Source organism: Monodon monoceros, unplaced genomic scaffold (genome assembly GCF_005190385.1).
Source record: "Monodon monoceros isolate NGI ecotype Baffin Bay Population unplaced genomic scaffold, NGI_Narwhal_1 Super_Scaffold_1, whole genome shotgun sequence".
Taxonomy (NCBI): domain Eukaryota; kingdom Metazoa; phylum Chordata; class Mammalia; order Artiodactyla; family Monodontidae; genus Monodon; species Monodon monoceros.
The window spans coordinates 75,120,358-75,146,224 of NW_021703765.1; the positions used below are offsets into that span (position 1 = coordinate 75,120,358).

The window sequence follows — 25,867 nt, forward strand, 5'->3', positions numbered from 1 at the left end:
ACGAGCCAAGGAACGCAAGGAGTGCACGTTCTAGAAGCTGGAAAAGGTAAGAAAACAGATTCTCCTCTCAAGGGGCTGAGGAAGCAGGGCCCTGCCAGCACCTTGATTTCAGCCCCGTGCAATGGATCTTAGACGTCTGGCTTCTAGAACTGTAAAAGAATAATTGCGTGTTGTTTTTAAGTCACTTAGTTTGTTTGTGTGTTATGAATTTTTTACAGCAGCCATGGAAACTGATAAACCCTCTTACCTTGTACATGAGAACATCTTTGCTCCTGTCTCCCACTGGAACTACTTTTTTGAGACCTCCCTGACTCTGCAGTGAAGAAGTTCTTGAACCCTTGTAGTCCAGCATATGAGTGGTCTGAGGAGGAGGTGTGAGGCAGGAGGTACTTGGGGAAGGGTGACGGCCATTTTTCAGCCATCTTTCTGGGGCTCTGGCAGAGCTGGGGTTTGGAGGGGAGCGTACAACATCTCGACCATGGGCAGAGGAGGTGTGCAGGCATGGGAAGCACTAAGACTGACTTCCCAGAACCTCCTTCCTATGACAGCCTTGCAGATGTTTTAGCCTGGTCCAGTATCCTTTCCCCCTTCTGCTGTTTTGGGGAACTCTGCTGCCTCACTTCATACGGTCCTGGAAATCCACCCCACTGTAGTCTCCGCTCCTTAGTCAGGGCCTGGAATGTGACCCAAACTAGGCCATTCCAGTGATCCTCTGGGATGGTGGTTCTCAAACTGGATTGTGTATCAGAGTCACCTGGAGGGACTGTTAACGCACGGGTTGCTAGGGTTGCATCCGAGTATCTTATTCAGTAGTCTGGCCTGAGGGTTTGCATTCCTAAGGAGTCCCCAGGTGATGCTGGTCCAAGGGCCACACTCTGAGAGCTCCTGCTCTGGGGTTTTGAATCCCAGAATGTGAGACAGGTGGTGAGTGTAACCAAAATGGATGGTTCAGGATTTCCTATAATGACATCTCTGAATCTGATCTGGTTCTGGGCATTCCAAGGGCCTAGGCATTCCTCTTTTCCTTTATTTCTCTGAGTTCGATTACTTTACGCTTGAGGTATCGAGATTTGATATCTGTTGCTTGCAACCAAAGATCTCTAATGGATTGGACTTGCAAGGAACACTCTTGATAGGGGAAAAGGTGGGGCTCATGGAACACTAGACGTACAGAGGATAGGTTAGACATAATCTAACTGCCAAGACCATATTAATGTGGATCATAACGATTATTCACAGAGCGCCTGCTATGTGCCTTATGGATGCTAGCATATGGCACATCTTATGGCATCTTACCAGCCTTACTCTGAAGGGAAGATATCTTTACCTTTATTGTTTTTTTAATACATTTATTTATTTTACTTATTTACTTTTGGCTGCGTTGGGTCTTCGTTGCTGCGTGTGGTCTTTCTCCAGTTGCGGTGAGCAGGGGCTACTCTTCGTCGCGGTGCGCGCCGGCTTCTCATTGCGGTGGCTTCTCTTGTTGCAGAGCGCGGGCTCTAGGCGCGCGGGCTTCAGTAGTTGTGGCATGCGTGCTCAGTAGTTGTGGGTCGCGGGCTCTAGAGCGCAGGCTCAGTAGTTGTGGCGCATGGGCTTAGTGGCTCCGCAGCATGTGGGATCTCCCCGGACCAGGGCTCGAACCCATGTCCCCTGCATTGGCAGGAGGATTCTTAACCACTGCACCACCAGGGAAGCCCTTTACCTTTATTTTTCATTTGAGGATATGGAGGCCCAGGAATTTGCCATTTTATTGGCAAGATATAAAATCAACATGATATTCTTAGTGAATGGTAGGTAATACTGAGAAAAGGACAGTGTTTCCCTTCCTCTTAGCATTTTTCTCCCCTCTTTCTTCATTTTCCCTGGGTGACTAATTGCCCCATTAGCCTGCCTCCTCTGCCCCTTAAAATTCTTTTAAAGGGGCAAGAGGAAACTGACTTTTTGACCATCAAAATTAGGCATTTAAAACTTTTTCTAGTTTGCTTTTCAAGTATTAGATGCTCCATAAGTCCTAGAGATATAAAAAGAGCCTTATTTGCCTTCTGACCCACAAGCAGATAAATAAAAACAAGTTTGATCTTTGGAATTCATATGGAAAGCATCTAGAATGAAGTGGGATGTTAGCTGAGTGTTTTGGGGGAAAATAGTGCATTTTATCTTTATAACTAAAAATACTTATTGGGCACTTCTAATGCCCTACACTACATCCTCTTGATTTGCCATTTACTTTAGCCCTGGCTGTAGCAACTGACTTGTGCCTGACAGTCCCTCCTGTTAGCTGTGTAGAGTATCTCTTGCTTTTTGCCCCAGCGTCTCTTCACTGCCTTGGTGTGGGACATCCATGGGAATCTGTTTACTTATATTCAACCTGGAAGTGAAAGATTATGTAAAACCCATGGTTTAACCTTTCTCTAACAGAGGATGAGCCAGTGGATAAATGTTCCCTTCCAGCTCTTACTTCTTGGGAGGACAATCTTCAAGGCTCCTTGGAAGGTCCCAGTGAGATTGAGTGTAAGTTGCCCAGAACAGGACCAACTCAAGAATGCTCTTTGGATTAGCTGTCCCTCCTTCCCTGTTTCAGTCTTCTCAGTCCCCCACGCTTCTTCTCTGGAATCACTCCTACAAATAACTAGCTGGCTGCAAGCCTAGGTCTCGGGCTCTGCTTTCTGGAGGAACTCAGGCTGGGACAACATTTATTGTAGCAAATTATAATAGACAGATAAAGAAAAAGAACACTAAAACACCCATAATTCTGTTCTCTCTAGAGATCTCTTTCGGTAAGATTTGGGTGTATATTCTTCTTAATGCATACACTCTCTTTAAGAGACACCACTGGGATCATGTCATACCTACAGTTATGTATCCTGACTTTGCTATATTGTGAATAACTTTCACATAGTTAAGTTTTCTTCTCCAGTGTAACTTAATAGTTGCACAGTTCTACAATAGCTGCACAGTTTTTCATTTACTCATTGATTATTTGTAGTACTATGTGCCAGACACTGTTTTGAGCGCTGAAGACATAGCAAAGAACAAATAGATCAGGTCTCTGCTCTCATGAAGCTGACAAGCCAGTTAGGATCTTTCTCACATTCTAATGGAGCATAACTTAATTAACCAACGCCCTATTGTCAACTACTTAGATTGCTTCTGATATTTAGCACTATAAACAACGCTTCAGTGAACCTCCTTGAAGGTATTCTTTGAACTCCTCAATTTTCTTCTCTTGGATAAATTCCTAGAAGTGGAATTGCTGGAAGAAAGAGGATGTGAGTAAATGAAGGTGCTGGGATTCCCACCTAGACCCAACTCTGGCACCCAGGCTGTCAACAACCATGCTGGTGATATCACTGAATTTGAAAATACACACACACACACACAGACACACACACACACACACACACACACACACTAACCAGAGGTGCCGCCAAGTGCTTCTTAGCTGGTTTAGATGTGTGGGCTCTATGATTCTGATAATTAATAGGTCAGGTATGGAGTAAGAAAGAGGATTAGAATCCTGGGTCTGCAAATTACCAGCTGCGTGATCTGTGGCTATTTATCTGTAAAGTGGAGACAGGAGTTCTCACCTTAAGGGTTGTTATTAAGTAAATATTTATTGAGCTCCTATTAATCACTGGCCTCCAAGCTAAGAACTGACAGTCCAGTAGGGAAGGGAGATGTTAGTAAGACATCACACAGATATAAAATTACAAATCGTGTTCTGTGCTATAAGTATGGGATGCTGTTAAGAATGAATAGCAGGGAGACCTGATCTGCGGGGGTGGGGTTTGGGAGGAGAACTGAGATATGAAAGATGTGTAAGAGTTAACCAGGTCAAGGTGGGGATAAAAGTCCCTGAGGAGCGAACAACAGATACAAAGCCCTTAGAAGTTGATATGCTATTGTATGCCTCTTTCTTTCCAATCTCATAACCCTCTCACTTGCAGTTCCTTCTGGAAAGATCTCTTCTGAGATCTGATCTTCCCATGGCTGGTTTCTCTCCTCATTTAGCTTTTGGTTCACATGACATATCAGACAGTCCATTCTCTGACCATCCTTCTAAAAGTAATTCTCCCATCCCCGTCCCTCGCCTTGTTTTATTACCTTACCTTGTTTTAGCTTCTTCATAACGCCTCCCACGGATTCAAACGTTCATATTCGTTTGTTTGAACGCCTCCTCCTTCCCACCCCCTCACTTGAACGCAAACCCCAAGAGGGAAGAGATTATTTTTGTTGCTGCAGATTCAAATACTGAATTCTCAGCATCTGACATAGTAGTTGCTCAATGCATGTTTGAATGAAAAAACAGGGCTTGGCGCACAGTCTGCGCTTGGCAAAAGCCACAAGCGGAAAGTTGAGAAGCTGGGGGCGGGGGCAGGGCACAGACCTCAGCCTGGGTTGCCGCAAGCCACAGCGCCAGGGACAGCCGGAGGGGAGCATTCGGGGCGGGGCGGGGCCGGGCAGGCCACCCGGAACCCGAGCGCGGCAGCGGCGGCGGTTTCCGGTGGCGGCGGACACTTCCCGCGGAGGGACCGTCCCGTGGCACCTGGTGGGCCGAGGGGGACGCGGCGGGCCGGGAGCGGCGGCGATGGCCGACCACAGTCTTGACGAGTTCCGCCGGCACTGGCAGGAGGAGCTGGCGCAGGCCCAGGCTCTGAGGAAGCGGCGGCGGCCCGAGGCTGCCGAGCGACGGCCGTGGCGGCCCGAGGTGGTCCCTGGGCGCGGCGAGCAGCAGGCCTCGGGGTACCTGGCGCTGGCCCAGGGCCTTTTGGAGGGCGCGGGGCGGCCCCCGGCGGCGCGGGCGACCCGGGCCGAGAGGCAGGAGGCGGCGAGCCGTTCCCGCTCCCCTCCGGCCCGCGAGGCTGCCGGCGGCGGGGAGCAGCTGGTGGATCAGCTCATCCGGGACCTGGTGAGTGGCCGTCGCCTCCCGCCGAGGCACGGGCTGGCCGTCGCCCCGGTACAAATGGCCTAATGAGTTGGAAAGTAACTGTGTGCCACCAGTGTGGGGGTGGGGAAATGAGTAGAGGTACACACCCCTGTGTTGTGCGTGCATTGAGTATCTCTGGGAGGTGTGGTTCCCAGCTGGGGGCGATTTTGTCCCCCGTTTTGGCAGTGTCTGCAGACATTTTTAGATGCCACAATTGGGGCGGGGGTGTGTTCGCTGCAGGCATCTAGTGGGTAGAGGCCAGAAATGCTCATGAACATTCTACAATGCACAGGACAGCACCCACAAAAAATATCTGGTCTAAAATGTCAGCAAGTATGAGACCGAGAAATCCTGATCTAGAAGGGTTCCTAAACTTTTAACAAGGTTGCCTTTGTGGAGGAGAACTCACGACGTGGATAGGAAGGAATTTTAACTTTTCTGTATATAGTGTTTGTACAGTTCAAGTTTTTCTAACTGTTCATGTATTACTTCAGTTAAAGTAGAAAAAAAAACTTTTGATAAGAACCTCCATGCTAATCATAGTGCACATTTTGTGGGGCATGAATCCCTTCCAGAATCTGGAGTAAGCTAGGAACCCTCTCTCTTAAAAAAAAAAAAAAAAAAAAAAAAAAAAAAAAAAACGCCCCTTTCCCAAAGTTGTCACAATCAAGATCACCTGAAACACATTCATGTTTAAGAGTTGGAAAAAGGCAGCAGGTTCTAGTGACTTAAATTGGGCTCAAAGGTAGCGTCTATAGCTTCTCAATAGGGAGTAATTCTGTAATTGCTAAGCTGTTTCCAGAAGAAATGGCTTATTCAACATAATATGTAGTTATATTCAAATAATATTAGTAGCTATAAGATTTCACAGAGTTTCTGGTTCTGTGCTCTGCCTGTCTCTAAGGTTAGATATCAACTTTGTGTGTGTGTGTGTTATAAGCATTCTCATTTAATGTGTTAATTCTTATATATGAAAATTCATATTGGCGTCATGCGTGCTTGTGTAAGAAGCGGGTCGTCACTGAAGAAGTCTGACATGTAAAAATTAAATTTGTCAATGCCTTGGGAAGGTGACTTAGCACCTGATAAGTCGTTCAGGCTAGTCCAGATCTACACACAAGTTATCCCCATAAAAGTAAACTTGTAGGCTGAGGCAAGACCAGCTTTGGGGGTAAAGAGCAACAGGAATGTGGATTATTAGGACAAAGGCACATTTGGGGCCTCGCAAATCCTCCCCACTGAATGTGGCATTGTATTCAGGAGTCACAACAATCCTGGGAGGTAGGTATTGTCAGTCTCATTTTACAAATGAGGAAATGCAGGTTTTGTGTAATTTGCCCAGGGTTACCCAGCTGCAAGTTCTTGGGATTGAATTTGGATTCAGATCTGTTGGACTTTAAATTTCACCAGGTAGGAGTTCCCTAAACTTGACTTGCTGTAACAGTCACATTAAGCCTTATTAAAATATAGGTTCTGGCCCTTCCCAGCCCTGCTGCATCAGTTTCCAGAGGAGGGGCCCAGAAACCTGGTGATTGGGATGATCAGGTGTGTTTGAGATATTGTTCTCAGCTGTACAGCTTATTTTGGTTTGAGGTCTGGATTCCCTAGTCTTTCTAGTCCTAACATTCCTGAGGCACAGGCATTGATATCAAGAATAGTGGAGCCCTAACTGAAGTATCCTAAAAATGGAAGCGGCCTGCCTGCTGGAGGATCCAAGGGACTTCAGAATGTTTCATTTATAGTTAGAAAAAGCCTGCCCTGGAGTATATGCCCTTGATCCCTTCTGCTCCCTTTGGAATCACCACATTAGGCTCTGCTAGGCTCTAGGCTACTGTGAGGAGCATCCACACTTTGGGGCACCGCTAGTGGTTTTGTTTTTTTGTTTGTTTTTTGTACTTAGCAATCATCAGTAACACTGCTATAAATGAAAAATAAAGTAATCATAATTCATTGCGTGCTTACTTGTTTGTCTCCTGGGTATTGTCTTGTCAGGGTTTAGAGACGTTGTCTTCTTCAGTTCTCCCAATGGCCCTCACCAGTGGACAACATTAGCCCCATATGACAGATGAGGTTTAGGAAAGTAATTGTTTTAAGGGACCCACCCAGTATCTTCAGTCTGAGAAATGATGGCAGCCTTTATAGAAAAGGTATTTCAGGGGTTGTAAGTCCCAAAGCCCACAGAGGGCAGGGAGGAAATGCAAATGAGTGAAGTAGGCTACATGTTACTCATTTGATCCTTTTTTTCCTAGTTCATCAGGTGTTGTGTCTTCAGATTCCAGCCATACTTTTGTAATAATTTGTTTCATAACGGCTACCGTTCTTTTTGTCACATTAAGTAGTAAACATAACGGTGTAGATATTGTCTTCACAATACCGCTAAAGAAAAATACTTAACCATATTTTCTTGAAGCACAGCCCTCCTCTTGGTCTTGTTTCCCCACTTTTTAAAAATTAAAACAAAAAGGCAACCTCTATTGAAGTGTACCAACCATAAATGTACATCTTGATGTATTTCCAAGAGTGTACACATCAATGTAAACAGCACCCAGGTTACAGAACAGCATTACCAGCTTTTCAGAACCCTTATGTGTGCCATTCCACCCAAGGGTAACCACTCACCTGACTTCTAACGTCTTATTTTAATTTTATCTGATTTTGAACTATATAAGTAGAATCATACAACACATACTTTTGGGTTCTTGTGCACAGCATTATGTATGACATTTATCCCTATGAATATGCCACATCTTACTAATTCTACTGTTGATGGGCATTATTTTTTTTTTTTATTTTTTATTTTTTGCTGTACGCGGGCCTCTCACTGTTGTGGCCTCTCCTGTTGTGGAGCACAGGCTCCGGACGCACAAGCTCAGCGGCCATGGCTCACAGGCCCAGCCGCTCCGCGGCATGTGGGATCTTCCCGGACTGGGGCACGAACCCGCGTCCCCTGCATCCACAGGCAGACTCTCAACCACTGCGCCACCAGGGAAGCCGTGATGGGCATTATTGATAACTAGTTTGTTAATAGCCAGTTTGGGGCTGTCAGGAATAGTGCTGCTGTGAACATTTTGTACATCTTTTGGAACATATGTACACACTCTTCTTGGGTATTTGCTTAGGAGTGGAATTGCTGGGTTACAAGATATGTGTATGTTCAGCCTTAGTAGATAATGACCGTTTTCCAAAGTGGTTGTACTTTTTTTTTTCACTTTTCATAGTAACTGGAGTATGTGGAATATAGTATTTCACTTTCTTCTTTGCCATAAATATACCACCACCCAACTGAGACGACATATGGCAACTGAACGTGACCCTAGCATGGATGAGATGATAGTGACGAATTGGAAAATGTTAAGCTGTGGCTGGGTTAAAAGCGAGAGCCTCTGCCCAGGTCAGCTGCTTGTTGCCATGTAGGAATGTGGTCCTGGTGTTGCAGAGTCTTTAGGGTTTTTTCCCCCCAAATTGCGATTATGTATTTTTATGTGGGCTCTATCAGTTTTTGCTACCAAAAAACCCCCAAAACTTTGGTTTAAGACAGCCAAGATTTATTTAGCTCACCATCTTGCAGAGTGACAGTTGAGCTGGGCATGAGTGGGCTCATGTACCTGTCTGAGGTTAACTCCTGTCAGCGAGGCAGCTCCACTTCTGGTTGTGTGTGTGTGTGTGTGTGTGTCTGGATTATGTGTCTCATCTTCCAGCACGTTAGCCCTGGGTGGACCTTACCAGAGTTACGAGAGCAGCAAAAAGGCAAGTCCCAACGCCCAAGTGCTTTTGAAGTCTCTGCCTAGGTCATGTTTGTTATTGTCTCATTGACCAATGCAATTCATATGGCCTCACCCAGAGTCAGATACCCAAATGCTTGAACACAGAGAGGCATGAACAAATTAGGGGGCTAGTTAATATAACTATCTACCACAAAAACTCTTCCCACTTTTAGTTTTTGTTAACATATGTACACGATAGAAAACGACGCCTCTCCTTCGACTAGATTTGCCTTGGGCCATGAGTTTGTGATCTTTGCCTTATGTCTTCCCAAGAATCCTTTGATCTGTGGGTGACTCCTGAAAAGGAAAATTTAGTTCATTTGGGACTCCCCAGAAACTCTAACAGGCTCATCCAGTTGACATGAAAGGGAAATAAAAAGCCAGTACCACCTCCTAACAGCCCCTCTCCCCTTTTTTCCCCACCTTTGGAGCACTCTGTTATACCAGCACATCCTGTTGTATTTTTGGTGCAGTCTCTTTCACTTCAGTTTTCAGTATCATCACTAGAGCAAGAACAACTAGTACGTTAGCAGTCAGGCGTGAAATTGCCTCTTGATGGGCACATGAACAGTGTCACCTTACAGTGTGACATGGCCGGGTACAGGCAAGACCTTTGATGGACAAGCCTAGCTGAAACGAAAACTTAGAAACGACTCCCATTGAGCCTCATCTTCTCTTGTGAGCTTTTAGTAATAGTGCTTAGAAACCATCTGTTTCAGGTGGTGAGTTAGGGACACCTAAATTGTCTTCTTGGTATATGGTTGAGTTAGTGAAAGAAATGATACAGCCCTGCATAGAATTTTAGAGGCAGTAGGCACTTTGTCTTTTTTGTCTTTTTTCCCTTTCTCAGTAAATTCAGGCTTCTCACAGATAGTGGAGTATAATTGCAAGTATGCTGCTGCCTTCACTGTGGTGGTTATGAAATCCAGTTGCTCGGTCCCGTCTCTATTTAGGTGATGTGTCAGGACTCTGGGCTGCAAGCAGTCAGCGCCCAACTCACACTGGCTTAAAAAAAACCAAACTGCAATCTGTTGATTCATGTAACTGAAAATTCCAGGTGTGGTCCTTGTTCTGGGTGGTTTTATGATGTAACTAGAAGTCTCTCCATCTCTCTTTTATTTGTCCTCCCCCCACCCCAGTTTTCCTGAGATATAATTGACATAGAGCACTAACAGGTACAGCACGGTAACTTGACATATGTATATGTTACAAGATGATTACCACAGTAAGTTTAGTTAACATCATTTACCTCAATAGTTACAAAATTTTTTTTCTCTGTAGAAATCTCTCCATCTCTCAGTCCTGCTTTCCTTTTGTTGGCTTTATTCATAGCCTTGGCTTTATTCATAGAATTGGCTTTATCCCAATTTGGGATAAAACGGCTGCCAGCAACTCCAGCCTTATATTCTGTCAGCTTATCAACCCGGGGGAAAGAGAGCATCTGTTTTATGCAGCAGAAGTTATGAACTTAAATTCCCATTGATCCAGACTGGGTCATGGAGCCATCCTCAAACCAGTCACTGACGCAAATTGGCCAGGCTCATATCCACTGCCCACTCCTGAAGATAAGAGTGGGGTCAGCCCCACCTAAGCCATGTTGACCAAGAGTGGGGTGGTTTCCTAAAAGAAAAGAGGGGATGGATGTTGGGCAGAAACGACAGATGACCACTTTAAGTGGGTAACTGTTTGAAGCGGCACTAACTGTAGCAATGTAGGTGTTTTCTGTTCATCCAACACATTTATGGATCAGCTGGGTGCCGGGGAATCAGTAGTAAGCAGAATGGACACAGTCCCTGACCTCAGAAGCCTAGTCTTGCTTCTTTTAACTGAAAGGGTAACATTAATGGGGCAGGATGGTTTTGGTTACAAGTCCAGGCTCAGAATCGGGTGGACCTGAGTTCAGGTGCGGTCTCTGCTGCTGACTTGTTGTCTGACCTTGGGCAGGTCACTTACCCTGCCTTACTTATCAAATGAGGACCAGGCTAGTATGATCTTGTGTAGAGGCTGGGACATTCTTAGCGTACCAAGCTGGCTTACAATAAGTAGACAGTAAATTAAAGCTGGTGCTATTATTATCATTAGTATTGCAGAAAAGTTCATTATACTATCTCACTTCCTCTTTGCTAAAGCTTATCCCTGGTGAGCCTCTTGCTTCAGGCCGCCCCCTGGAATCCCTGGAGGGCGGCGTCTCTCGTCTTCCTCTTGTAACCCCGCCTATGGTACTCAGTGCAGTGGGGGCCCCGTTGGCATGTGTGGAATTGAAATAGCATGGGCAGAGCTGCTGCTTCCAGCAACAGCCTCATAAGGAGGCTCTGTGATGGTTAGAACCCCTGTGAACATTCAGTGTTACGATTTGGGTTTTCAGGCCTGATGAAAGTTTTAATACTGTTGGCCAGTATTTATTGCTCACTTTGTCAATATTTAATTTGTCAGAGCCGACATCTATGTTGTCAGCAGGTCAATTTGATGACTTGATGTTCCTCTTTTTTTTAAAGTTAGAAACAAGTAGGGGAACTGACTAATACAAAATGAGAAGGCAACCGAGTCAAATGTGAACTCATGCACTGGCTTACCTGGAGTGACTTTCCTTCCTCTTTCTGTCCTTTGCCTTCCTTCCTTTTAAGGCTTAACTTGATTCTTGTTCCTATGTTAACTCTCCCCTGATCCCTCCAGCCCAAGGTTCTCTGCCTTTTCCTTTACTCCAACTAAAACGTTTTCTTGTCAGTGCCATGTATTTTTTTCCTGTTACGAGTGAGCACATGTCTACTTGGACATGTTTTGTAATGGTCTCTGTGTACACTAGAACAACTTGTAACTTAGGACGTCTGTTGAAAGGTTCTGCTGCTTGAAGCAGCCTGGGCTCCATTCATTCACTCCTCAAGTACTCATTAGGTGGCTTCTTGGTACCAGGTACTCTTCTAGGCACTGAGGCTACAGCAGTGAACAAGTCAGAAAAAATTCATGCTCTTATAAAGCCCACATTCTGGGCAAGAGGGAGATGGACAATGAACAAATAATTGTCAGGTAATAGACGCCCTGGAGAAGAAGAAAGCAGGTGGAAGGGACAGAGTGTGTATGTGTTGGGGATAGTGCTAGCCAAGAGGCCTTCCTAGGAAGGTCATGCTTATGGAAGAGGTGAGGGAGCAAGTGTGCAGAGATTTGGGGGGGGCATTCTAGGCAGAGAATGGCAAGTGCAAAGGTTCTGTGGTGGCCAGGGCCAGCTGGCCTCGTGGGCACGTGTGACCTGTGTGGTCACATAGGGCCCCAGGCTTAGAAGCACCCTGTGCTCGGTTTAATGCTCTGTTGTTGCCATCTTGACATTCTTAATATTAAACAAGGGGCCCCGCATTTCCATTTTCCACTGGGCTCTACAAATTATATAGCCAATTTTGATGGTACGAATGTGTTTCGAGTATTTGGGACCCTTGATGTGAAACTCTTCCCACAAACAAACCATACCCACACAGGCCCCTCTGGGACCGGAAGCTTTTGATAAGGGAGCTCCCCCTCCCCCTCCCCTGCTGACTTCTTTCCGGAGAGAAAAACTGTATCCGACTAAAAGGGGGCTTTGAAAGCAGAGGTCGTGCGTCCTCTGCCTCCCTAGCTTTCTCCACTGCCCAGCCTCCTGGGGTCGCCCCAGCCCTCGCTGCCCAATCGTTTAGATTGCTCTCTGTGTCCACCCCTTGCCAGAGTGCCCAGGGGAATCATACCAGTAGGTGGTGAATGATAATGGCTCTTGAAGTTGGGAAGCCCATTAAAAAAAATCAAATCCCATGGACGTTTAATGTGCATCTACTGTATGCAGTGCAATGTACCTGTTAGATATTGTAGTGTTAAAGTTCAGCTATATCATCCACGTATGCTGTCAACAAAAATTTATTGAATACCTTTTGCTCTTTCTCATAGCGAGGCAAGGGATTAGGTTAAATGTTAAAAGATAAGTTGGCTTTTTGTGGACTGCTTGGGAGCTTCACCACTCTTTACAGCATTGTTGCTTCGGAGAAGTGATTTCCAGGTTCTAAATAGCTGGCTTCCTGATGAACTTGGGAATACCTTGGGGGGCTATCTCTATTGCCTTTTGCAGACTCCAGTTTTTATTCCATTTTATGTGACAGTGATTTAGCTCTATAAAAGATTTTAGCTCTTTGGGTGTTGATATCATTTTTTATACATTTGCTAACAGCACCTGGCATGGACCTGAATTCAGATAGTGTTTTGAACATAAAACACCTTATCTTACAAGTGTATTGTTTTTCTTTGTGAAACATGGTTATTGTAAAAATATTGAGGAAATTCAGAAGAATAGAAAGACAAAAACAAAAATCTCTTGTAATGTTATTGCTCAGTGGCTACAGCTGTTAACATTTTGGTGGACTTTCGTCATTTTTTTTCTTTTGTGTAAATAAGAACGTGTTTTGAGACACATTTGGGAATGTAAATGAATGGCTGTTTATCTTGACAGTGTTTCAGACCTTTTTTTCCCCTAATCAACTAATTTTATTTTTCTTAAAGAAAATGCGGGTGAAACTGGAACTCATCTGTTCCTTCTGATTGAGATTGTGTGCGTCTACTCCTTAGCAGTATGTAGAAAGTTGAGATAAATTCATGTAGAAAACAGGCTCCTTTCAGTGACAGATTTAGCAGAAATGCTATGTATCTATTGTTTGAACTCAGGTGCTTTTCTTAGTTTCTTAAAACACCATCTAGAGAGATCTTTCCTGTTGTTTGCCCTGGAGATTACACTGGGAACAAACTTTAAGTCAATTTCTTCACTTTTTACTGATTTGGCTCTTAGTAATTATCCCTCCTACTAAACAAGAGAAGACAGATTAAATTTCTAACAGTAAGGCACAAAACCAGTCCATTTACAGACTTAGTCTTACATTAGCACATAAGAGTACAAATCAGCCTCCCTGGGGATGGATCTATTTGCAATTTCTCTTAGCGTTTTTTGGAGTAAGTCCAGTAGACTTTGGGAAAATCTAGTATTCACTGAGTTTGAATTAACAAAGTAACATGACCCCTTTGTGGTGGCTTTTTTTTTTTTTTTGGCTTGATTGGGAAAGGATTGATTCTTAAGTCTTTTGGTAAGTTAGGGTTGTGGTTCTCAACTTTTGGTTTGTATGAGGATTCCTGAGGAATAGTTGCTTGAGCCCCATCCCTGGGAATTTGGGATATTAGGTCTGAGTGAGACCCTGGGCTTTTGGTTTAAAACACACACACACACACACAACTCCACAGATGATTTTGATGTGTAATACAGGACAAGAGTCACCAATATTAGAGAGAGAATCAATATCTCAACCATTAAAAAAAAAATTAAAACGCAAGTTGTATGTTGTCCAAAGGGTGTCCTTCTTTAAATTTGAAGGAATGTTAATACTTTAAATTTACTGGTCTTCTGTATGGTCTTCTGTAGCATAAATTTGTCCATTCTAAATTATTCTCTAAACATTGTAGTCATACTGACTTTTTAATAGTACGACCACGTTTCCTATATTTCAAGTGTCTCTTTTCTTCTTGGAATATCTTAGTTTCTGAACTGCCAACTTGTCCATTTCCATATTTAAGTTACTATAGATATAGTTGGTTAATGTGGCCCATAACTTTTAGGGTGGCTGTATGCTTCAAAATAGCCTAGATGGAAGTCTGATAGCACCTTTTATTATTTTTTATTTTTTTTCTATTTAGAGACTGCAGTTAAATTCTTTTTAACATCTTTACTGGAGTATAATTGCTAAAAATAGGGGACGCTTCACGAATTTGCGTGTCATCCTTGTGCAGGGGCCATGCTAATCTTCTCTGTATCGTTCTAACTTTAGTATATGTGCTGCTGAAGCGAGCACTGATAGCACCTTTTAGATGGCAGGGTATTTCTCTGCACACTAGTAGCAAGTAGTAGTACTTTTTTTTTTAATTTTGTGAACCAGGGTAGTACCAAATGAGAGTGCTTAGGACCTTCTTGCTGCTACTATTAAGGTATATGTGGTTACTGGGCTGCAGCCTCTGTCCAGGATGTGGCTCCACATCCTTGTCAAATTATGCTGTACCTATAAAAGAATTGGATTTTTAACCACAGGATCAAGCATGCTCGTAACTCTCAGTCTTTTGTAAGGTGTTCCCCAAGTGATATGTTACTAATAATAAGAGAGAGAAGTTTATGAGTGATTTACTTAACCCTGAAGCTGCTCTAGTTTTTTGGTAGAATAACATCACTCTAACTTACCTGCATTCCACTGTTGCCTCCTTAGTAGAAAGGGAAGTAGGTTACCTAATGTCTCTGGAGTTGTGCATAAGAGCCCTTGTGAATGTGCTGATCACAGGACTATTTGGGAATAAAGATTAGAATTTCTGTGAAACAGGCTCTGAGATAGAGCATGCAGGTGGTTTCATGGGTTGGCCTTTCTGAGGGGTCCCACATAGAGGTCTTTATATTCAGCTGTTGAGTAGTCATTGGATGCACACTGCCCTCGAGGAGGGAGTGTAACCTGGAATGAGGCAACTTTTTGGCCAAGGGCAGTGCCTGGGAAGGGACACAGCTATGAGCCAGTGGCAGGCAGCATTCTGGGCATCTGGGGGGAAGGTGTCATGGATCCAGAGGGGGAATCTGAGTGACCCACCACAGCCTCCACTACAAGAGCCAATGATAGAATGTCTTGCCAGAAGGATGCTAAGGGTGCAACATGAAACTTCAGCATGTGGTCTCCGGACCTTGTGGGTCTACATATTTCTTAAGATGTGGAGATGTGGACCTTCCTTTAGTATGTTGGTTTCTTTTTTTTTTTTCCTGCCATTCCCAGCCAGTGGTAGCAACAGGGAAGTTCATTTACATAAGAGTCTGGGACTTGATCTGTTTGGGATTGACTATCATTTTGGAGTTTAGATGCAATTCTAAGAGCACAGTGATTTTTTTTTTCCCACTCTTCACACCTTTTATTTTATTATTATTTTAAACATTTATTGGAGTATAATTGCTTTACATTGTTGTGTTAGTTGCTGCTGTATAACAAAGTGAATCAGCTATATGTATACATATATCCCCATATCCCCTCCCTCTTGTGTCTCCCTCCCACCCTCCCTATCCCACCCCTCTAGGTGGTCACAAAGCACTGAGCTGATCTCCCTGTGCGATGCAGCTGCTTCCCACTAGCTATCTGTTTTACATTTGGTAGTGTATATATGTCCATGCCACTCTCTCACTTCGTCCCAGCTTACCCTGCCCCCTCCCCGTGTCCTCAAGTCCATTCTCTATGTCTGCTTCTTTATTCCTATCCTGCCCCTAAGTTCTTCAGAACCTTTTTTTTTTTTTAAGATTCCATATATATGTGTTAGCATACGGTATTTGTTTTTCTCTTTCTCTTACTTCACTGTGTATGACAGATTCTAGGTCCATCCACCTCACTACAAATAACTCAAATTCGTTTCTTTTTATGGCTGACTAATATTCCATTGTATATATGTGCCACATCTTCTTTATCCATTCATCTGCCAGTGGACGTTTAGGTTGCTTCCATGTCCTGGCTATTGTAAATAGTGCTGCAGTGAACATTGTGGTACATGACTCTTTGAATTATGGTTTTCTCAGGATGTATGCCCTATAGTGGGAGTGCTGGGTCACATGGTAGTTCTATTTTTAGTTTTTGAAGGAACCACCATACTGTTCTCCATAGTGGCGGTATCCATTTACATTCCCACCAACAGTGTAGGAGAGTTCCCTTTTCTAAGAGCACAGTGATTTAAAAAAAAAGTTTGGCTTTGTGATGTTGGTGTTTACATAATTATAATTCAGTGCTTTGAAGCAGTTGTTGCTCTCCAGAACTTATAAATGATCAAGAACAATAACACCGTGTGTTAGCAGTGAGACCAGCATGGAGTCTCTGACTGTTGGTGTGGGAGCCCTAATACCCCGGACTGGTCATTCACACCCTGCTGGCTACCTCCTTCTCATCCTCTGTGCACTAGAGCAGATCCGTCTGTAGTTATTACTGTGGTATAACCTTTTGAAATTGATGATTCTTTTTTTAAAGCCCTCTCGGAAAAGCCCTTGTTGTGTGGGTACTTTCAGTGTTCATACTTCTGAATGACAGCTTCTGCTGTACCATCCCCTTTCCACTGTCATTGACTATCATGTGCTTATCTCGTGACAAGGGGAGACAACTTTCTGTGTAAACAACAAGCTGACGTGGGGGCTACGCGGAATGTGGGCCTAATCAAAAGTATGTGTTGAAGGAAAAAAAAAAAGGGACCTGGAATGCCACTCAAGGAAAGAAGATAGTACTCTTAGCAATCAGTTATTGCATGCTGAGCCTGGGTACTTGTGCCAGGCCTTTCCATGCATTATTTCATTTTATTCTCATAACTGCCCCATGAATAACGTATTAGGTGTGTTAATATCTGTTTCATAGATGAGGAAGGTAAGAATCAGATGCATTTAGCCTGGTCTCGTGGCTAGTCAGATGCAGAACTAGGATGATCAGTTGGAATCTGTGCTCTAACCCTCCATGCTCTGCTGCATCCCAGAGGTTATGGGGGCTGGCATGAAGGAGGATGGTGGCAGAGTTTGGAGTATGCTAAGGCAGAGGCGGTATTTTCTAGGATGAGAATAGAGAACTGGCCAACAGAACAGGCAAAAGGGAGAAGGCACCTGCCACCAGAATTGTGACTTTTCTGCACCAGCAAAACTAAAAACAGAGATGACTTCTCATGCTTCATCGCAGTAGTGTCAAGTGCAGACATCAGTTTATAGGGAGTCCCGAAGGGACCAATTGAAGAAAGCAATGCCTCTGGCAGCGGGGAGAAAAAAAAAAAGCTAATTATGAGTTCAGTTTGCATGAGTGCAGACTTTTCTTTGCCTTTATTCTGCTTGTATGAGGATAGGGAACATTTTTCTCTTGTTTCTTTACTGAGTGGATAAGGTAGACTTCTCCACCTCACCATAGTCAAAAAATCCAAAAGAGAAAGCAGAAGGAAGTCCAGGGCTGTGAAGGATAGTCTTGTACTGTGTGCAGCTGTCCTCGATTCCCTCCATAGTTATGATAAGGAGTCTCAAGTTGGATCTGGGCATAGAGAAACTAATGCCTCTCTCTCTTGATGAGTAAAGTTGATTAGCTGTAGGAGGGGACCTAGCATGACATTAGACAAATGACTTTCCATTATTTTTTTAGGCAAGGACCCCTTTGTCTTCCAATTACACTTGCAGATTTTTTTCTGTTGTTTTCTGTAAAGCCAACACTTCTGTCCTGATTTAACATGCCGTTCCTTCTTTACCCGCCGAGAACTGTCAACTCTTCCTCTTTTTTCCTCTAGAGATCCTTCTTGGCCTTCGTGCTTAGCCTTGCGTTGTTTTTGCAGTTGAATACATTACCTCCTTATGCCCTGGATTATCTTTTAGCCCTGAGACTCCTAGATGAATGGAAACATGATTCCAGAAAAATCTTCACCCTGAATCGTGGTAGGGTTTGAGTCGGTGCTCACACTCCCTTAAAAATGCTGAGATTCTTTTCATGCAGCCTTGCAATATACAACTGTTGTATTTGAGTGGTGGATTAATAATTTGCTTGCAACCAGTAAGTCACCGACGTCAGCCAAAGCTTATTAAACATGAATTTTATTAAGCGAGTTTTGTTGGGATGCAGAGCTCTGCTTTCCCCAGCTTTACAGGAGCACACACCAAAGTGAGCTTTGGCAGGTGGAGTCGGGAACAGGCAGAGGGATCCATGTGCACACTTGGCCTTTTTTCTGTTTCACCCTCGTATTTCTTTGTGCTACCAGGATCGTCATGACAGCCTTATCTCTCAAATAAAGCCTGTTACCTCATCCCTAATTGCTTATCCAAAGGCAGGCAAGCTCTAATTTCTCCACATTAATAAATGACACCGAAGAACTGCTCTGTTTGCACTGGCTCACTCAGGTTAAGCAGCACAAGCCCCCGGGTGCATTAGGAAACCTTGTGCTTCTCCTGTGGCCACGGGGAGACGGACTCACCTTACTCAAGAGCAGCACTTCATTTGTTTACTTTTTGCTCACATTCACAGCCCTATCCCCCTCTTCCTGATGAAAACACTGCAGTGACCTAGGTCAGCATTTATTCACTGTGGGCATTCACCCCCCTCCAAGTTGGGGGCTAGTAGCAGTTGTCCTGGAAGGACCAGTGGCCTCCCTGATTCCAAGGCTCTTTCATGACTGCCTACCACTCACCTTTCCTTAGAAGCTGAGAGGTTTTCCACAAACCTTTGCATTGATTCCTGTGGCACACCCCAGGTTGTGATATGGCACCCCTGCTTCTCCTTTTTGAAGCATTACGGGAAATGGTCTTGTGGAGTTTATAAGTGAATGTAAGGAGGGTAAGCTTGTGGGGGTCGGAGAATTGAGAGTAGCTGTCAAGCTCTGAATTAGTTCTATGACTGTGCTCTGCAGAATAGTGAGAATGCTTTGCTCCTCCTGGGAATCAGCATCATCTCTCTTGTCACCACTTAAGGCTATTGCTGGTCATTTAAAGGGCCTATAAATATGAACATTTTCATATCTCAGAATCTTAAGCTTGTTTCTTTTCTTTTTTCCTCAGAATGAAATGGATGACGTGCCCTTCTTTGATATCCAACTGCCTTATGAGTTGGCAATCAATATATTTCAGTATCTGGACAGAAAAGAACTAGGAAGGTGTGCGCAGGTAAGCTGTCATTAATGGATGGTCAGGATTTACCTACATGTGTAATTCAAGTATGGGAAGCTCTTCTATAGCAGAAATTTACTTTACAGAATGACAAACTTTAAAGAAATAATGAGTTGGATAGCAGCTTTACCTGAAGGAAAGCAACCTTGAACATAAAGGATTATGTTCTATATCACCATGTCATGTTTATCTTTTTGTGACCGTCTGTCCCAGAGCTGTGTTCCTCTTGCAGTCTGAATTATGGCTGACCTGTGGCAGCGTGCTCAAGGCTGACAAGGTTGTACTTGCCTTTACTGAGATCGCCAGACCTGTTAATGTCCTCACCGTTTCTAATGCAAAGATGCAAGGCCTTGGTTCAGTCACGCCAGTTGTTAGGTTGGGAGCTGAGGGTCAGCCTGGGGACAAAACAGTGAAGTCATGTTCCACTGTATGATCCAAATTACCCTTCAAACACCAGAATTCCACTCAGTGAGGCGAGAGGCATGTGAGAGCTGAGAGCCACCGAGGGAACTGCAGATCGGCGTCACCCATCTCATGCCTACTCTGGGGCACGTGCCCATGGTGTGGAATGGTGGGAGATACAGCCTAGGCTGGACTTTATTGTGTGCATGAATCACAGGGGATCTTGATAAAATGCTAATTCGGATTCAGGAGGTCTGGGGTGTGGCCCAATGATCTGCATTTCTACCAGGTGATTCCAAGTGTGGCTTTGGCCATGCTTTAAGAGGCAAGCATTTATATCATTAAAGTTAGTCTGTTATTCTCTTCCTTTTGGAGAAGAATGTCTAATTTCTCATAAGTTAAATGTGTATGTGATTGACCATTTGGATTTTCATGGACAACTGTGTTCCCAGAAGGCACTGGAGTATCCATTGCCAAAGAAGTAATTTGTTTAGTGGTTACTGTTCCCCATCCCTGAATCCTATAATGCATTTGATACAAGTTTCTGTACCTTCAGGAGAAAGAGTTTGGTGAAATTGAGTGGTAGGAGAACTATACAATAAAAATCCGAAACACCACCATGAATATGCAGGTAAAAATATTAAGGCAGTTTGAGGGTGGTGAAAACTGTAGACAGACTCTAGAGCTGTCTAACTCCATGGCAGTTCAGTGAAATGACACAAAATACAGGACAATTTAGAGAGTTTCTGGTTTTACTTTATTCCCCTATTATGGTTTTACCCTATTGTGAAGCATTTTGCTTAATCAAAACTATTTTTCTACTTAAATATGAATTTGAGAAAGTGTTCAGTATTTTTGATTGCCACAGCATCAGTTAAGGGGGGTATTGGCAAATATTTTTTGATGCAGGGTGTGGAAATCTTTCGGAAGAAACTATGCAGAGGCTAAATTCACAAAATAAAAATGTTTGAAGTGTAAACCATGCTCAGAGCCTATTGACTGCATTAAGTAAGAGTACCTACATTGTCTTCTTCTTTGCCTTGGAAGTTGTTATATTCTAACTTTACACATTGGCCCTGTTCCCAAGAGTTGAAAACAAGGGTGTAGCTAAACGAGTCCAGCTCCTGGATTTCAGCCTGATGCTGTTAGCCAAAGTCTTGGAACAGGGTCTATCTAATAGCTAGCTTTCCACAAAGTCAGTCTTAGATGATAAAATCTTCATTCTTGATAGGGAGCTGCTGTTTAAGGAATCATTTCTTTTTACGTTGCTTTTGCTCTCCTGCTTTGTAGAGGGCCATGTGGCTTTCACATCTGCTGGTTTTCTCATCCAAAGAGTTTATCAGTGAAAGATAGGATCTGGTGGAAGAAGAAATCCCTCTTTTGGTACCGTGGGGCTGCATTCCAGGGTAGATTGGTTATGCTGGTGAGATTATTCTGCAGGTGTGAACAGTTTAATTTGCAACACAGTAGTCCAATTGTGCACCAGAATTCTTCCCTCTTGGGCCAGTTGGATTTGGGTTTTTGTGGTTGAACCTAATTTTTAGAGCACATGTATAAGATTAGAATATACTTAAACAGAACCCCTGAGGTGGCTCTGATCTTCTAAGCCAGGATTTTTTTCGTAGAGCTTTTGCACAAAGATGACGATGGATGGCCAGTAGTTTGTGACTTGGCTTTGTTTTTTTCAAGCATTAAAAGAAAACCACAAAGTAATAAAAATAAGTAGCATTTTCATTTGTTTCTCGTGGTGTTTTTATTTTTGAAACAGGAAAAGGGCCTTCTGTTGAATGGAATGTCCTGCTGCTTTATGATTTTATTTTAGAGGGGGCTCGCTCTCTCCGTCTCGCTCTTTCTCTCTGGTTCTCTTTTAATCTAGCCGCCTTGGGATTTCAGTGAAAGTGGTTGGGCCAGTTATGTGGAATTGGCACCATAAACTATATGTGTGCCCTTGGAGAAAACCTGTTTGCTTAGATCCTTATGCCAAATTGGTAACTGACTAACAGTAAGGAACCCTGATTGGGGCGGACTTCTGAGATTTCATTATGCCACAGACTGTACTGGGGAATTGATTTGGCTCTTGACTTTGTCTCCTTTCTGCATCCCCTCTCTTTTCTGCTTTGTGAGGCTTTACGCTTCAAAACTAAAGCCCCCTTAACGTTAGTTTGTGGTCCTGTGTACCCTGAATGCTGACCTTCCTAGCTCCTTGGTATCCATACTTGTCCCTCGAGGGATTTAGTATCTTTGTGGGAGAGTATCATGCTGGGATGTCTCAAACAGTGTGGGTTTTAGTAAGCAGTTATGCTTGGGGCAGTTCATTGAGCAGTTTATCATTTCGCTACTTAGAATTTTTTGTTCTTTTGTGTGTGTGTGTCCACAGGATTTCCAAACACTTTAAAGGGTAATATTTTAAAATGGACAACAACGACAAAATTGTCGATTTCGAAATTACAAAATTGTTTGGTTTTTATGAGAAAAGTGAGTGTGCTGTTATATTACAACATGAGTAATTCTAAGGAGTAAAGGTTTTTAAGTATTTGCCAATGTTCATTTAAAAAACTTTAAAAGTAATTAGAAATTCATAAGTTGCAAAAAATAGTGCAGAGAAGTTCTGTGTACCCTTCCCCCAGTTTCCTCCATTGGTAATGTCTTGCAGACTGTAGCCCAATATCAAAACCAGGAATTGACATTTGCAAAGTCCATGGAGCTTACTCAGATTTCACCAGTTTAATACACACTTATTTGTGTGTACTTAAGTCTACGCAGTTTTATCACGTGTGTAGATTTGAGTGACCACAGGGTCAAGATACAGAATTTTCATCACAAGAGTCCTGCTACTCTTTTATAGCCATGCCCTTCCCTAACCCCTGGCAACCTCGAATTTGTTCTCCATCTCTATAACTTCATTTTTTCATTTTCAGTTTTAGCATATATTTTAGTTATGTGTATTTCCTAATGTGTAAGTTTAGAAATAGAGCTGCAAAGGCAACAGGGCCATGATTTTCAAGTAAAAGGTAGAAAAACATCCTTGAAGAATGTAATAAAGAAAAAGAAGGAAGATGGGAGAGGTTAAAAACTTAAGATTTATGTTAAAATTGGCAAGCAAGAAGTAGGTGTTACCAAAATAAATAAGTAGCTCTGGAACTAAAGCCCAGTGTATTAGATTATGATATTTCAAGTTTCAAGGCAAATGTGATTTTATGATCTTCCCATATGTCCAAATAGGAGAAACTAAAATTTGAGTTTTTCTAGCTACAGACCTTAATGACATTTTTAAAGGTTGGAAATTTAGAGCCAAGTGTGCCTGGTTGATTTTCAGAGCAGAAATTATTCTGAGGACCTGTAGTTGCTGGCAGGGTTCCCTTAGTTCTTAATTTCCACTTTGCCCCCAGACTTCTGTCAGGGAGATATGTGCATGCCTGACACCCAGGCATCCACAGGAGTTTCCTTTTAATTCCCCAGGTTGCAGTGGCTGCTCCCTCTAAAAGGGGTTAGGGAGAACCAAAGCAACTCCAGACAAAAAGATGGGGAACTAGATGAAACAAGAATGGCAAAATATTGATAGTCATTTGAACAGAGTGGGGGTGACTTATTACGCTGTTCACTTTACTTTTGTGTGGTTGAAAATTTTCATATTAAAACTTAAAAGAGAAAAAAATCAGAAAGCAAGAGATTATATTTGAATAAGAAAGTCAAAGCCTTCTGAGAGCAGCACATGCCAGGAGCTGACCTTTGAAAATAAAAACAATCCAGTTTTTTTCGTAATTTTTGAATTTTATTTTATTTTTTATACAGCAGGTTCTTATTAGTTATCTATTTTATACATATTAGTGTATACATGTCAATCCCAACCTCCCAATTCATCACACCACCACCCCCCCCGCCACCGCTTTCCCCCCTTGGTGTCCATACATTTGTTCTCTACATCTGTGTCTCTATTTGTGCCTTGCAGACTGGTTCATCTGTACCATTTTTCTAGGTTCCACATATATGTGTTAATATGCGATATTTGTTTTTCTATTTCTGACTTACTTCACTCTGTATGACAGTCTCTAGATCCATCCATGTCTCTACAAATGATCCAATTTCATTCCTTTTTATGGCTGAGTAACATTCCATTGTATATATGTGCCACATCTTCTTTATCCAGTCGTCTGTCGATGGGCATTTAGGTTGCATCCATGCATGTCCTGGCTATTGTAAATAGAGCTGCAGTGAACACTGGGGTGTGTGTGTCTTCTTGAATTATGGTTTTCTCTGGGTATATGCCCAGCAATCCAGTTTTTTTAGGTGTTGAACTTAAAAAAAAATTGGACTTATTCTCATTTGGTTAGTTACAGAGGGCCTACTATGTGCCATGTACCATTCTAGACGGTGAACGAAACATAAAACCCCCTGCCTTTTGGAAAGCTTTACATTATGTGCAGTAAATATATCATTAAATATAGAATATATCTGATGGTGGTAAGTGCTATGGAGAAAAATGAGACACAGAGATGATTGATGTTGGGGGTTGCATCATCTGGGGTGGCCAGGGAAGACTTCATAGAGAAGGTGACCTTTCAGCAGAGACCTGAAGGAGGGAAGAAGGAAGCTGGGCTGGTCTCTGGCAGAGGGGAATAGCAGGTGCAGAGGCTTTGAGGTGAGTGTACCTGTTGTGTGAGGAACAGCAGGAAGGTCAGACTGGCTAGGCTGTGGCAACTGAGTAATGGCCTCCCTGAGATGTTCATGCCCTAATCCTCAGGCCTGTGATTACGTTATCTTTTATGGTAAAAAGACCTTTGCAGATGTAAGGTAAGGATCTTCACATGGAGTGATCTTGTATTATCCAGGTGGGTTCATTGTGACTATAGAGCTCCTTAGAGGAAGGCAGGAGGTCAGAGAGGAGAGGAGATGCTATGTTGCTGGCTTTGAAAATGGAGGAAGGGGCTGCAAGCCAAGGAATGTACTGGAAAAGGTGGAAAAGGTAAAGAAACAGATCGTCCCCTGAAGCCTCCAGGAGGAATGCAACCCTGCTGCCAACACCTTGATTTTATTTTATTTTTTGGCCACGCTGTGCAGCTTATGGGGTCTTAGTTCCCCGACCTGGGATTGAACCCGTGCCTCCTGCAGTGGAAACGTGGACCGCCAGGGAGTTCCCCCAACACCTTGATTTTAGACTTCTGGCCCCCAGAACTGTAAGAGAATAAATGTGTGTCATTTAAAGCCATAAGTTTGTGATAAGTTGTTAGAATATCAATAGGAAACTAACACAGGGATGTAGTGAGCAGACAGGGCTAAGAGAAGGAGAGATGGTCCAAATTCAAAAGGCACTTAATCTGTTAACAGAACTTGAACTTTGATTCTGAATGAGATGGGAAGCCATTGAAGTGTTTTAATCAGAGGAGTGACAAGGTCTGACTTATATGTTAAAAGGGATCATTTTCCCTGCCATGTGAAGAATATGCCGGGGAACAAGGCCGGCAGCAAGGAGACCAGTTTGAAGGCTACATGGTGGTTTGGACCAGGACTGTGCTGGTAGAAGTGGGTGGAGCCAGGGTTGCTGATGGGTTGGGTGTGGGGAGAGGAGGAAGAGTCAACAGGACTCCAGGGTGTTTGGCCTGAGGAACTGGGTGGATGAGGTTACCATTACTAATGAGGGGAAAATGGTGGGATGAGCAAGTTTGGGGGGAAGATAAGTACTTGAAGGTGAGGCTGCAGATGAGTTCTGGGTTGAACTCAGGGTTGACGATGTCAATTTGGAAGCAGTCAGCACATGGATGGTATTTAAAGCCAGGAAACTGAACGAGATCATCAGGAAAGTGAGTGTAGATAGAGGAGGAGATTAGGGGTTGGGCCCTGGCACAGACAGTGAGTAGACGATAAGCAGACTGAGAAGGCGGTACCTGTGAGCTGGGAAGAAACCTAGCGTGCACAGTCCTCTGAACCAAGGGAGAGCAATTTTCAAGGAGGTGAAAGTGATCAAAGGTAATAAGCGGTCAAGTGAGAGGAAGACTGAGAAGAGACTGCTGGGTTTAGCAATGGGAGGTCAGTGGTGTGTCCTCCCCAGGCAGACTTCATTATGTCATTGTGTGACTGGAACAGTGACACTTTTTCCCCTGTTGT

The 25,867-nt window shown here is 43.5% G+C and overlaps 1 protein-coding gene and 1 non-coding gene across 2 annotated transcripts in view; one reads left to right on the forward strand and one right to left on the reverse strand.

The window, feature by feature from the left end:
- Nucleotides 1–4,507: 4,507 nt before the first annotated feature.
- The window catches only part of FBXW8 (F-box and WD repeat domain containing 8), a 112,870-nt gene continuing 91,510 nt past the window's right edge, over nucleotides 4,508–25,867 (forward strand). The window contains exons 1-2 of the mRNA XM_029222526.1: nucleotides 4,508–4,909; nucleotides 19,256–19,360. Coding sequence (XP_029078359.1) covers nucleotides 4,589–4,909; nucleotides 19,256–19,360 — 426 coding nt within the window. The 5' untranslated portion in view covers nucleotides 4,508–4,588. The remainder of the gene's footprint in view (nucleotides 4,910–19,255; nucleotides 19,361–25,867) is intronic.
- Nucleotides 14,431–14,537, reverse strand: LOC114902274. Its single transcript, XR_003795453.1, has one exon. It is a non-coding gene; the product is annotated as a U6 spliceosomal RNA (small nuclear RNA).